The 15,163-nt window shown below is 43.2% G+C and overlaps 1 protein-coding gene across 2 annotated transcripts in view; it reads left to right on the forward strand.

Annotated features, from left to right (window-relative positions):
* The first annotated feature begins 4,497 nt into the window (after window positions 1–4,497).
* dpp (decapentaplegic morphogen) overlaps window positions 4,498–15,163 on the forward strand; it is a 23,749-nt gene continuing 13,083 nt past the window's right edge. Inside the window, exons 1-2 of one of the 2 annotated variants that reach the window (XM_022835756.1) lie at window positions 4,498–4,588; window positions 4,835–4,919. In XM_022835756.1, coding sequence (XP_022691491.1) covers window positions 4,873–4,919 — 47 coding nt within the window. In that variant the 5' untranslated portion in view covers window positions 4,498–4,588; window positions 4,835–4,872. Of the gene's footprint in view, window positions 4,920–15,163 lie in introns of both variants that reach the window. The other variant, XM_022835755.1, reaches the window with a different exon arrangement.

Below are 15,163 nucleotides of genomic sequence, written 5' to 3' on the forward strand. Positions count from 1 at the left end.
CATGGATTATTTTTAACTAAAATTTTGGTGCACAATACAAAATTTTATGTTCGTGTGTACGGCTTCCATTTCGTCGCAACTGGGCAAAATGGGCTCGGGTCGATAGCGCATTGCACACCGGTACACAAGACGGTGCGCAATCAAAGTCTTTCAATAAACATCATATTGCTCTCGCAATTATGGGCTGCGTGCCCTGTTGGTGCCCTTCGAAGCTCCATAGGTGCAGCCCGTGACTGTAGTGCTTGACTGGCTTTGTTCAAAAGGGCACTTCATCTTTGCGCACGGTAAGGCCTTAGCGGAAATTCACACTTGTGCTGAGTGAACAAAGTTAATTGCATGAAACCAGGTTTTTCAGTAGTGCTTGCAAACAGTTGCGTAGACAATGCGACGCGACGAGTCTCCAACGAATAGCACCGTTGTGGCTATAATTTGCGATCATATTGCCAGACGCCAGACGAATTGGTACCCACATAATACCTGATCTCAAGAAACGTTCTATCGACCAACTAGCGGCTTTCTGTTGAAGATAAACGAACGGCCCAGGAATCAGACAGCAACGCCAAGGTGGGATTTTGCCTATAGATTTGGATTCGTGGAGTTGATCCTCGGAAGAATTGTGTCTTACAGCAAGTCTCTTCAACCAAGCCTGCATCATGAAAGCGATAGGCAAAGAAAAAACTAAAAAGTACGTTATTTATATTGTACCTCAGTTATTTGTATTGGTAGTCCATTTTCACACATTCTAATGTTATCGTATCTATATTTTCGAACGGCTATTCACTTATATGTCGTTACAAAAAATCAAGTTTCTATATGGATCGTCCTATTACGAATCTTCCTGCTCTTCGAATGAAAAAAGACATCTGTAAATACGAAACTACTTTTGCTACATAGATCTGTCCGTCTTCATTAAGCTATCTTTTCGATTTCCACTCCTGAGCCGATCAGAAGCCCAAACGATATCGTTGTGCCGCTACAGGCACCATGACTATAACAAACTCACCAAGGCGCTAAGTTTACTTTGCCTTTTGTTTATATGGTCCTGAGATCTCCAGCGCGGTCTTCGTAGCTATTTGTTCGGTGAAAAGCTCTCCTTGTGCAGTCCGTCACTCGTTGCTTTTTAGCCATGTCCGTGCTATCAATCCATCGCCGCATAACGTAATCTCTCTCTTCTATTCGCGGGGCCTATTACGAGTGGCCCATGTCCGTGAGTAGCACCATCTACCCGATCGATGCCCTGATGTTAGGTGTCTACAAGCCGGATTACCTATTGATTCGTTATTGGAAGACCGATTATTATTAGTCTTAAAGAATAGAAGGGTATGATGCTCTCCCATAAATACCCTCAATGGCAATTTCGCGCAGCTAAGTGGCCGACATCGGCGAATCGGGTAAAGCTTTGAGCCGTGTGAATTTGGCCGCAGCGGCTCGTGATAAATAGTCGGTTATATATGATTATATTCAATTGTACAAACAATCTGCGATGTTGCGTCAGGCATACATACGCCGAGGAGACAAAACACAATTGGTTCGCGTGAAGAGATGCCCAAGCGTTCCGATCAGCGACCCGCTGACTAGGCATCATCGCCCAGCTACTCAACGAACAGTGTTGGCTGACCAGTATGTATAGTACGATTGAAGTCATTGAACCATATACGACTTAGCGTTCGCCATCTCGATTTTGCCATTATGGCTCTAATTATTGTCCTGTTTTCCATTACAGTCATTGGTGTCGTTTAATAACAACGTTCCAGTTCGGAGTTCAACATACTTGAGTGAAATACATATATATATATATATTTGGGTATAACACTGGGCGTGCTCCATTGTCGCTTGTAAACTAATGTCACTGCGCAGGTTTATAGGGACTGCATTTTCTCATAAACGAGACGTTTATGCGATATTTTTCAATTTTTTTTGGGTACGCATGCATATTGTCCCATTGATGTACGAAGTCAGCAACATTCGTAGCGTTCTGCCATTGAAACGTTTGCCTTTTTCGCCGCAAATTCTTCAAAATATTTTACCTCGAAGCTTACAGCCAGTTAATAGAAGTCTGTTGGCCTCTAACAGGCCAATGATGACGTGCATACGCCTTGAACGGAATAGGTCTGCCTTTGTTCCTTTTTGTACTGAAAAGAACTTATGCATTATCAGTGGTAGAATTTGTTTGAAAAGAAGGGTTCTTGAATCAAAACATTTGTATTCTCTTTTTTTTTGGCGATATAGATTCATCTGTCAGTGTCCATATGGCCAAATGTCTGCGAATAACCCTTCGTTGAGTTTACCTACAGAAGTATCCACTAACGGCTTAACAAACCGCTGAATGAATAAGACACAACGTGTCCCATTCACGAGGGTAGAACTAAGTCGGTTTAGATCAGAGAAAGGCCTAAGCTTTGCGCCACCCTCTTATCGGCTACAGGACCTTCTAGAGAGAAAGACGCTACGAATAACTACACAGACAACAATGAAAACAAGAGCGAAGAGGTCACCGAAAGCCTATGGATGTACCGCGAGAAAGCATTCGACGAATCCAACGGCGGGTTACGCATAGTAGGAGACAACGCTGACAGAAAATTGAATTAAAGGTTGAAGGAGAGATTAAGAGAGAAACATAATTTTTTTCTCGGTCATTTTTTTCGGGGCTGTTCTCAACGAACGTGCGTATGAACGCTTCAGAACGCTACCGAACGCCTTTGTTTCACCGATAATACGTTCGCCAGCTAGTCACTCTCTCGAATCTGAAAGGAACTATTTTCTCTATTTTTTTATTGTTTCTGTTTTCCGTGCATACGATAATACGTCCTTTGTTCCGGATGCCCTTTGTCTAATTGACGCATATTATTTATTATTGGTTTCTTTTAGTTTTATTTTTCTTACTAAAAACTGACTTGGGACAAAAATTGATGTGTGCTCTTCGTAGGTTGGTCCATTATATCTATTCGCAATGGTTAGCCTCTTACGATAACGAAGGCGTTTTTATATTACGTTTTTCGCTGAGTAAATGGTTGCGCTAATCAAGCGGGTGATGGTATGCCATCGTAAGCTTGCTCTGCTTATGCCAGTTCTGGTTCGTGTACTGCTGCGCTTCAAAAGAATTTGTACGGTGCGATTGTCTTCCATATATCGAGTATTTTCATATAAGAGGTCGAAGCCTATTTCTGTCGATTTTGAAAGGTAGCAGCAACACTTTCCCTATTCTTCTGATGGCCCTGACGTCGAATCGTAGCGAGAAATGCCATCAAAAGTTGATCGAAGAGTGAAAAAACGTAGGCAAATTTTGGGCTTTCTGCGCAAACACTGCTACCGCATAAACTACTAGAACAAGATCCCCTAAACCCAGCCGGTTCAGATTTACCTACAGTTCTAGTACAGAAAATACATGAGCTCGATTATTTACTTTTCATATAAAAAAAAAAATCGATTTTCTCAATTTTAGACAAGAGGACATGGGTACTTTCGCAAAAAAGCACTTCGTAATTGAACATCTCTAAAGCCCCATCGGCGGCACAAACGGGCGAAAGACACAGCCAATACACTGATCGGGATAGTTAAACTTTCATTGTTTATTTTCTTTTCCCATTTTTCAACTTCGTCTTGCGACAAATATGTTCATCCGTTCACCTTCATCAGCAGCAGCATGATCATTGCTGCCATTTCGCAGTGCGTCAATTGCCATTTACTTCTATGACGCCACTGCCGCCACCTGGTGTCATCAGCAACGGCGGCGGCGGCGGCGGCGGCGGCGGCGGCGGCGACTACTACAGTGATCACCGACACCGGCAACCACCGGGCCCGACGACGGGCTGACCGGCTGACTGGCAAGCTAGACAAATAAAAGGCAACGAGTCACCGCAGCGAGTCTATCTATCGTGCTCTTTCTCCTCTCCCAACCGGCCGCGAGATGATTCCTAGGTGCGCCACCTAGCGGACAGGCCGTGTTAGCGCGCACTCGTAGAGCTCGGTCCGTCGTTCTTCTACCCGCGATCGAGCCGCGAGCACAGGGCGTCTAACGATTGGTACGATTCGGCTCGTGCGCTTGCTGGTGCTGCGGCAGATCTACGTTAGACCGATTGCAATTGCTCCTACTACAAGACACGATCCAGCGCACGGTACAACGAAGCGACAGGTTCGCGGCGCATACTCGTAGCTAGATAAAGAAACGGAAGCGGGCGACGACTAGCCCGAAAAACAAACGCACGGTTGGACGGGCGGGCGGGTGTTCTCGTGCACCGCGAAGAAAATACGCGCCGCCAATAAGAACGGACGTCTAATGGCGATGAGTATTTCTGCGCGCTGCGGCAAAATCATTTTGCGTCTCGGTGCTTGTTTGTCCATCTTCTACTGAGCGACCCGCGCATCGCCACCGATTCCGGAAAGAGGCCTGATTATAGTTGATGGGCCATGTTTGCCAGGTCTTTCTTCGTTTGAAGTGAATATGTGTGGGACTATGCATTTTTGCCTCCTGTAGCTGCCGCTTCCGCTATTGCTGTTCCTACGAGAAATGTCCTTGTCATCACTGAGCGGTGCGTTGCACACGGACTGCCTATCGAAAAATTGAAGAAACGATGATTAGCTCGTCTTTGTGAGTAATTAATAATAAAATGTGAATAGAGCCATCACTATCATGTGAGTGAACCCATCTGACGGCGCGGATACTGAACAGATACAACTATTAAAAATAGATATATATGTAGATATATAGAAGGACAGAGAGTGCGTGAATGTGAGTTAATTGACACTGGATGATTTCTGTACTGTTTATCTCCGCGAAGCAAAGAACCAACGACGCTATTTTTACATATTGTTAGTCTCATTCATTTTATTGTAGTGGCGTCGTGAGGGCGCGTCGACGGACAAAAGTGCACGATGCCGCGACCGTGGCGAAAGCCCCGTCTCATTCTGTCTACGTGTGTGTAAGTATATTTAGAAAACTGTATATAGGCGTATTATAATATCGATTGGCCTAAGTAATTTAGCGGTTTATTCAGCATGAATTTGCGCTCTTCGTACGTCCGTAATAGATGTGTGGTTAGGACAAGACTTAAACGAAGAGGGCCAGCAACGGTGTCCCTGATACTGCTCCTATAGTAACTGCCTTCTAGATATTACTTTACAAGAACGAAAGGCACAGGCGTGGCTGCTGCGCCTGATGTGACTAAATTCGTTGTGACATGATCAGTAGCGTGCAATGACTGGCACAACGTTTTTGCAACAAAGGGCACAGCCGTTCGATAGACTGATTTCATAGATTTTTTCCTTCCTGTATATCGAACAGATACAGCTGTGGTTAGCCATTCGACCTTAAAATAGGGCTTCCATAGAGAGTGAATGCTTTCTATTAGGCGAAGTTTGATTGTGTTACGTCATGAGTCTAGCGCTTTTAATGCTACTAGTCTTGAAATTCAAAGAAAACTAAAAACAACAGTCTGATTTGATTACGTTTTAAACAAAAGGAATATACCTAATGCGTCTGTTATGGGTTCTCTGTGTGCCGGCTGATGTGAGGTCCCAAAACACTAGGTAAACCTTGCAACAGATTGTGTCGTTGTTTGGAGCTTTGTTTTTTCTGAACTTCTATGAATGGTATTTTAGTTGCAATACGCCCCAGTTCGCTGACACCGAAGCTGGCCATTTTTTCATGCCGATGATTCATTGCAGTAGAAAACCCCAAAAACGCCTTGCACCAAATAGCCTTTTGGAAAATCGATAGATAGTCACACTGTCGTCTTTCGCCGCGGCAGCTACTGCTCCCAGATTCTACTAAGGGAATTATAATAACAACTCATAGATTAATCGATATAGTTAATAAAATAACGTGTCAGAGCGAAATTAACCTATTAATCTATATTAATCTAATTATAAACTAAATGTAATTGATTTTTTTTAATGTAAGCGTATTTAAATAATAACTAGTTGGCATGAAATTTTTTCTTCTGTAAATATTTGAAGATATATGCACATTACTAACGTTATAGATAGCAGTTGCCATGAATTTGGATGGCTGATAAGACCAAAGTTTACTTGACGCAAATAAGAGTTTAGCGACCGTGCTCATACGAGGCAGGAGCCACTGTCCATTTGATTCTGATTTTGATTTCCAGATGATTCAGGACTAAGTACATAATGTCGGTAGTAACAGAGGTAAACGATACAATTGAGATGCGCAAGGCGTCACATAAAAAATCACTGTAGATGTCCGCTTCATAAAATGTAGAAACATTGTGTGTCATATAATGCGTTGCATACGTCTTCGAAAGGTGTGTGTGCATAGGGTATATACACCTGTTATTTCCAATCTGGCAAAAGGGTGTAGGCCGAAAATAGGCCACCTATTACCACTGCGAAAACATCAAACTTGCTCAGATAGAATCGTATGTAGCGTGCATTGGCTATGTGAGAAAAATACGTAGTCAATTGTAGCTATCTATATTATTATCATTATTATCTACAGTCTACTACGATATGTAGTTATCATAAGAGGCAAAAAGTCGCAGAACAATATAGTTCGTCCGTTTGATTATATATCCTTTCTAAAATATTAGTCGATGCACGCTCTCTAGTTTATGTTGCGTAGCCACGAAGTTACTGAGGGGAAACTCTATATTTTATACTGTTCATCGAATTGGCCTCTCATTTCTAGTCCTGTAACGGGAAGCTTTTCGTATGTCGGCTGAATTGATTTGGTTTCTGGAACGCACGCAAATAAGGTCGGCCGACGCCGCAACAACGTACGGGAGTAAAGTCGGTTGTCGGCTGACGTGTCAAAAACGTACGTACGTACGTAAGATGCGCCGTCGGCCGATGTCGCAACGAGGCACGTAAATATGGTCGGTTTTCGTTTCTGGGACGCACGTAAATGTGCTCGGTTTGTCAAATCGACTGGCTTATTGACTCCGCTCGTGAGATGTCCGAAGTAAAGCTTTTGGTTAAAAAAAGCGCCTGAAACGCATTTTACCGCATAAGGCATAATGAACGCGATCCGGTTCCTGGGACGTCGTTGGCAACACTTTCAGTCAAGAAAATTAGTTTAAACGGATTTTTACTGTATGAGGAGAGGTGCAACATTCAAATATTCACCCTTTTCTTTGGGTATAGGCAATGTATTTCATTGAGTTCGTCGGTATCTATCGATGGCTGCAAGGGGCAATATCTTTAAATAGAACCCAAAGTTGAATTTTTCCTGCTGAAAGACCATTTACGAATCGAAGACTGAAACTTAAATATAGGAATAATAGTTACATTTCAATCTAGCTCGTTAAGAGTTTTCAGTCGATACAAAAAAATCACCCCCCCCCCCCCTGCGCATAGGCCTTTTAGAAAAAAAAAACACTCAAGATTGGTTATTGGTTTGTTTTCATGCTGAAATATGCGTTTTTCACTTTAGGGGGGTTATGCAACTCACCGAGGCCTGTCGACCGGTCTCAAGAAATCCTGTTAAAAATTTTTAATTGTGTGTAAAAAAATATTATCAATGATATTTTAGGAAAAATTTGTTTACTAAAATATTCGCCACGCCAACGGCTCGAACTTTCAAAACTGATATTCACAGAAAGGAAATACTGAAAAATAGTTACACGGGAGGGAACAAGTCGCGCAATACTCCCTTCGCTCTGTTAAAGTCAAAACAGTCGGTTTGTCAAAATTATTGATTGGCAGTAAAAGAAAACTGTGAAGAATATATTTTTTTTTCTTTATTTATCTAAAGATAAAGCCAAATATCTATTTGGCTTAGAATGTATTTTCTGAGGAAAAGTTCGACATAACATCGATGTAGCAGATGTTAAAACTGACAATTATCGAAAGTTTATATTATTTGGTCGATTTATCGAAACTTATCGTACGAAACCGAGGCAAGTTACATGGTAAAACGGTGCTTTTCAGAAGGTATTTTTAGCGTAAACATGCAGATTTAGCTGCATATACATATTAACAATTTCAGCTCGCCTTGTCAAGACCTACTATTTAACACCATAAAAAAATATATATCGAGCCTTAAATAAATTTTCGGCTCTCACTTTGGCACGATAAGTGGGGAAGTAAAAAAAAGAAAATAAAGAACAAGCCATTCTTAATAGAAGGATACTCTATAAATAAAGAAGACAAGCAACGCTAGACCGCTGAAAATGGCTTTCACGAAAACGGATCTCATTGTCGGACAGACATTAACAGCAGAACTGAAGACATTTAGCTTATTTGTTAAGTATGATGGAACGATACGAGGTCTCGAAGGGTAGAGATTACGTTTCCGAATATACAATCAATTTTTATATGTGTATGATAAAACAGTCGTGAAAAAACGTTGTCCCTACTTCAAGATTTACTTCAAGATAAAACGAAAGCAGTAATCATCTCGCCCAATGCCTATGAAGGCTGTTTTGTAAAGCGTTTGCTTATGTTACATTAAAATAATTCTTTAAATATCTGTGAGAAAAGACTGCGCTATAAAAGTATTTACCTACTGACTTTCCGACTCCCCGCTTCGCGCAATACGTATTAGGTCCTATGTAGGTAACATTACGTGCTAGTCAAATTGTTGACTATCCTGTTCCTAAATCTCAGCAAAAACTAGCGAGTCCACTAATGCTATCGGATTAAAGGGATCGTTCCTCAAACATAAAAAAATTTCACAAACATCTGCGTCAGTACCTTCCACGAGGCCCGTGTTTCAAACACCTAATAGACCCTTAAAATTTCAGCGAATCACCATTCTCGCAAAATGATTTTGTGCTTGCGAACCTTTTCTCTAGATGCTCCTTTATCTCGTATGCGTTTAGAAGAAGGAGACATCCTGTTAATTGCTCTGATTTTAACAGCTGCATGATTTTGTTGAAAGCTCGGGATAGAGCATTTTGTTTTCATCATTTCGACCTCGACAAAAAAGAAGCAACCCAACAGGTAGAGGAATACCATGTGATTTTTTTTACGGCATAATAACGATTTGGTTGCATAGTAGATGATTGATTGATAATGAAACTATCATATTGGAGCTATTATATTGGAGGGGGCATCTTGTAACAGCGAATATTTTTATCTACAGTCGTCCTTTCAGTTTACTTTTAGGACACATATTAGGATCAAAAATTGATTTCAGCGATGGCCAAGAGCGTCTCGCAGTTCAGTGAACCAATCAAGTTTGCTTCAAAGTACTGTAACTCTACAAAGAAATACGTTACTCTTCTTCATGCTCATGAAAAGTCATGCTCTTGCGTCATTTTGACAACGTATTTTGTCAATAAACTTGTAACGTGAAAGTGACACGGTACGAGACGTATGCAATGGTAAGGTCTGTACAAGACATCTATTCTACTGGCGACGTATAGACACCTCTGTAGTATTTGGGCTTATGGCAGAAGATAGCATTTTGATCGGGAGGACGTTAATAAAAGAAAAAAAGATCGTCACTTCAAATGGCATAGCAACCAAAGTTCAATCGCTGTACATTGACACTTAGTTTTTCTGACAACATTATAGATTAATGCGCTGTCCTGTTATTCGCAGGAAGGCGTTGGCCGGAAGCACTTTATCTATAACCTACATATGATTCCATACGTATTTTTTTCTATCCATTCTAGTTGAGCGAGCCCTGACCTTCGTATTGATGTTTTTAGGCTTGAATTGTTAGTACACAGGAGGGTTTGTGAGCGGTTTTATATGGGCCTATTTTCATCTGTCGGTTGATTGTTCATCATTTCATCAGTGCAACGCTGGCTAAACGTTTACCCCTTGTCAAGCTTGGACTCATATATGGTCTGGGACGACGGTGATGTTTGGCCTTCAGCCATGCTTTTGTCTAACAACGCCCTTATATGATTAAGTTTGCTATGCTGTATGTATACCTTCCGTCAAGCGCCATTGATCTTTCCACATAACTTCGCTTCGAAAAGAGCATTCACACAAACGGCTTCCATCGAAGCCGACGCTGCGTGTCACCTTGCGGCCGCATGCGTCTACAATGACGGATACTCAATGACACCATAACAGGGACGCCGACGTCATGAGAACCTGTTAACCTCTATAATTGGGTTCTGCTGGGTCGTCTGGTGTTATGGTTGCTTTTTGTCATAAACGTTATTTCTTTTCATAACTGACTGTTGTAGCCGACGCTTTACGGTTTTTTGTATTTTCACACTTTAGCCAGATATCCCCTAAGATCTTATTGACCATTGAGTTGAAGGATTGGGATTATTGAAGAGTTGGCGCCTGAGACCTTTACGCATGGCGGAACAAGCAGCGAACGTTTTGCTATCGAGGGAGTTACTGTTGTTTGCAGCCTACCTTGAGTTCTTACTAAGGCTGCAGAATCTAGGGTATCTGAGACGTTCTCATGCCAATCTCTGTACAAAAAACATATCTAGTTTGAAATTGATCTCAGCCAGGCAGTAGCCTATTGTGATCGTTGCGTTGCATCGTCGCTAGGCCCGCTATACTGTGAAATAGCACGTAACTGGTTCAACGACCACTGCCCCGTGCTGAACGATTCTCATGCTTGCCGAGACTTCATAACCAGCGGAAGCCATATTAGTATTTTGTCATGGTATGTCATCTATATGCAGCCAAAGGAGCTGCAATGCTGACGGCGTCGTTGATGCTGGTGACAGTTGGGGGATCGTAGAAGTAGCTTCGTCAAAAGTAGTTACGAGAAACAGCTATTCCGTTATTCTGATGGCACTGTTCAACGGTGATTCTAATGGCGCTGCTGCTTCTTCTTCTTCTTATGCTGTTCATCATAAAGAAGATGACTATGACGACGACGACGACGGCAACGACTACGACGACGATGATTCTAGCGGTAGCGTGGTGGTCGAGATTCGGCTCTGGAGATTGCATGCAGGGCAGCTAACGCCACAATGGCGAACAGATTACAACCACAATGCCGTTGTGGCCTCCCTGTGGGGGGTCTGACGTTTCTTGGCGTTCGCCGGCGCCGGTGTGCGTCCGTTTGTTAAGCGGCTGCTACTGTTACGAACGTGGCCACCTCGATGCCGCCACCACCGCCGCCGTTACCGCCGCCGCTAAGACGGCCACCGGGCCTGCGTGTTCGTCATGTAATAGTCCTTTATGGGTATCGACACGTGCGTCGCTGTATCTCACTAGAACCGTGTGTATGCGTTCAACTCTGTGTGTAACTCCGAGTGCTGCTCCCGCTGTAAGCGGTAGCAGATCGGCCACAACAGAAACCATTTCTCTGCTGACATTTGATGCTCTGCGCGAGCGGTAAGTCAACAATGGAAGAAATAGTCAAATGGTTTAGATGGCTACCAGCCGTCGCTCACTCGCTTGTTCTACTCTACATACTTTTGCGTTGCAACAGCTAGCGGCTAAATGGGACGGGGCTCAGCGACGATAGCTATTACGATCTCACACGAAGTTTGTAACGGCAACGGCAGCGATCTCATCACATTCTACAATATCACCATACGACAGTATCAATCTGTTAGCACCTAGTCGCTAGATGCTAAACGCTAAAGGGCCATACTCATAGGCTTCTAGAAGCCTGCTCGAAACTGGCTAAGGAGTATTGCGCAGGGCGTTCTTGCTATAGTAGTCGCTCCTGCCGCTGTCATCGTAGGAGTAACGATGTTCAGCGACGACGCATAAACAGCTCGGAATACTCAAACCCGCTGCTGTGTAGATGGGCTGGGATCTTCGCGTTTGAGATCTGGCCTGAGACCAGTCGGCCATGTCGGCTATCTTATTGTTTGTTCTGCTGCTGTTACTGCCAACACATTGGCAACGTTGCAGATGCCCACTCCCTGACAGAATTTCATCGATTGCTTTGGCTCTCAATCAATCTTCTGACAGAGCACAGAATACCAGCACGAATAACGAAATGAATTGGTGATAACTGAGTGATAATAGACCAACGGCGGCAAGGTGCACTTACATACGTAAACTGTCTGTCGTCGATTACATATCGTGAGCCAAGCACATACGTAAATATTATAAGTAAATAAAATCGTACGTAAACCGTCTTATTTCATTCGCAATTTCCAAACGAGCATACTTAGCAACATCAATGCTAAGCGTGCCAAGCTGACGGTAGAATTTTCGGAAGACAGTCGTCTGTGTTGATCCCCGTCAAGGAGTCATCCTGTGGCAGGCGGGATTTCCGGAACTGTCTACCATCTGTCTCGGACGTTGCAAAGGGCAACTCAAACATCTTCATCCGCCGACTGCTTTCCAACGCCAGAAGTCGATCGGTAAAGGCTTTATTATTTGATATCAGCCAATCAATTTTCGCTTGAAAACGACTCGAATTATATCGATTGCATAAAATCGAGGCGGGATGAAAAAACATGCACGCGTGTATAGTGGCTGCGTTAAATTTGCCACTTTATGTATTATAGAAATGATGGGTGAACTCGTTACCTCCTTTGTCGTGCCCTATGATTCGTGCATCTGGGCGGCTGGGTCTGTTGCCGCTTGTCGTTGTGGGCGTTAAGATCGCCCAATTCGATATGATGTGAGCGTGTTGAAATTCGTGGCGCTACCATGTGACTTCATTCAATTATTGTGCTGCTAGGCGGGCTGTGACTTCCATTGCACCAATCCCTTCCACCGTATGTATATGATGTTTCCAGTGCGAAGAGCGCAGGCAATACAGCGTTTTTGAATCTTCCTGTCGTAGCACTATTTATTAGTTTGTTGCGTATCTTATAATTATAAATGGTTAATCAGCCCTACGCAACGAAGTCAATATTCTCAGATACTCGGTTCAACAATTGGACGTCTGGGCCAATAACGGGCTGTTTTGTAACGCTCCCTCTGGCTAGTTACTTTGCTGTTCCTTTGGGTTGTCTATATCATGAGGGTCTATTGTCCCCGAACGAGCTGGTACCAAGAAGACTAATCCGTTCCTCGCAGACGGAGTCCCAGTAGCGGCAATGGCGGCTGGTTTAGCAGAATGCGCGAAAGGCCAGCATCGCGGCTACTTCTTTTCCAGTATATATACCTAAACTACGTGCATAAAAACTAGATATTCCTATAGTCCTGGGTGTATTTAGCATTGGTTTTGCAAGGTTTTTGTCAATAATCGTTTCTTAGACCAACCGAGAGACGACGAGTCTCGCTGAATCTCGCACTGATAGAGTTCAGTCGACGCTGTAGACATGAGCCGTATCTTCGGCCTTGGGCCGCGCCTAGCAGTCTGGCGCGTGCTGATGCGGGGTGATTCTGTTATTGATGCTAATCCTGGCTATTTGATCACTGATAGTTTGCAAGGCTGTTTGATTGTGTATCGTTTTGCGCTCCCATTGCTATCGTGCCATTGCGAGCGGTATGGAAAGCCTTACTCACAGTGAGGAGCTATACATATAGATATATTATATTAGATACTAGTGGTAGCACTGAGCTTACCTCCTGTTTTCATGTTGTAAGAAGGCTAGCTTTAGCTGACGCCCATTTGGTTGCCTATTATTACCTCGATCTGTCTGGCACTTTCCGCGCCGTCTGAGTCTGTCGCCGGGTTTACAGCGGCCTGGGCGTCGCTGACCGCCGACTGCGATATGTTCAGTCAGCAAACGCCAAATCTAGCTTACCTGGATGACAACTGCTAGATTCCTAACTCTAGCTCCTAGTTGGTTGACTGGCCGCAGATCCACGGATGAACTACGTTTGTACTATCAACAAATATCACGCCTATTTCGGAATTATGGGACGATAGGAACCGACAGGAAGGGGCAGCCGCAGCAGGCGGACGAAACTTCCCGAGGCCAAGTCAAACCGGAAAAATAAGGTATAAAATAGATGAGGTTATGCGGAAGTCGCTCTGTATCCAAGCGACGTCTATGCCAAACGCGTAACAAATGTACACTTGACAACTAAGTACGAGTAGTAATCTCGTCGTGTTCACACCTCGTGCTGACTTCAGTCGAATGTGTAGGCTTAAGCATTTGCTGAAGGTAGCCAGTAGCGACAAATAAAAGTGCTTTGATTACTGTAAACTAAATCTAAACCCTTTTGCTTCACTTACGTATGTTTGTGCAATTAGAAGCAGGGCGTGCTCCATAGCCAGCCTGTTTCTACTACACATGTTTATTTCTTGTCGTATCTCATACATGTAAGGTAATTTTCCTGCTCGTTTACTTCGTAGTTCTACATAAACCTTATACCTGTTCTAGCTAGGCTTCATTATATATATATAGTTGAGTAGTTCATTTTGACTCGTCGAACACCCGAAAGCGCATGCTCTTACGTAAGCTTAACACGTCATAACTGTTATGACCGCTCGACCACGTAACTTTCTACTGAAGTGTTACTGATAAACAATAATGTCTTCATCTGCAAGGTCTCGCAAGAAAAATAACACATTAAGTGACATGACAACTCACTCTCACACGCTTTAGGCGGACGTAAGTTCAGCTGATACGTTCCCACATAAAGATGTCTAAAACATGTGATCTATTAAAGAAAAAAATTCAATTTTATTCATATGAACCAAGCTTCCGTGAGACGTAGTTGCTACCACCGCAGTCAATAGGAACCTCGTCTGGTCCTATTTGCTGGTGACGTCCAACAGAGACTCTGCATTTGAAAGTCGAAGTATTAATTTATTGAATAGTAGCTCGTGACGGTTACCCGAGGCCCGACAAAGGCGACGGTGCCCAATCTCCAATCAACAAGCAACCCGAGCTTTCTCTTCGGATTGAATTAGTCACGCGTTCAGACATTATGCGCCGACGAGGTGCGATTACATGAGAATCTATTTGACGGCGGCGTACCGAGTGGGGCTTTATCAAGCAGTGTCTGCGACCGGTTTAAAACTCTTACGTAAAACAGGACTGCCGGAACGGTGCTGCCCGCAAACGGGGGCGTATTTACTTCTTGGCTCAGCCTCACTTTAGATTTTGCTTGTTTCATCGACATATCAATGGGGCTCTTCGCGGAAATAGCAACGAATGAAGTACGTCATAAATATAAATAGAAGTATACACAAATTTGTTGTGGATGCAGGATCAATAACATAAAAACTATTGACAATATCATTGACTAGTGAACTAACTTTACAGCGTTCAGCTGTATTAAATAGATGAGGCACTTAACACGCTAATATACGGATAAAGATCAGAACTGATCAAATTAGCCACGTTAACTTCTAAGAGTAGATAAATCTCTCTCTCTCTCTCTCCCTCTCTCTCTCTTTCTTTCTTTCTCTATA

This window comes from Varroa jacobsoni, unplaced genomic scaffold (genome assembly GCF_002532875.2).
Source record: "Varroa jacobsoni isolate VJ856 unplaced genomic scaffold, vjacob_1.0 scaffold_611, whole genome shotgun sequence".
Taxonomy (NCBI): Eukaryota; Metazoa; Arthropoda; class Arachnida; order Mesostigmata; family Varroidae; genus Varroa; species Varroa jacobsoni.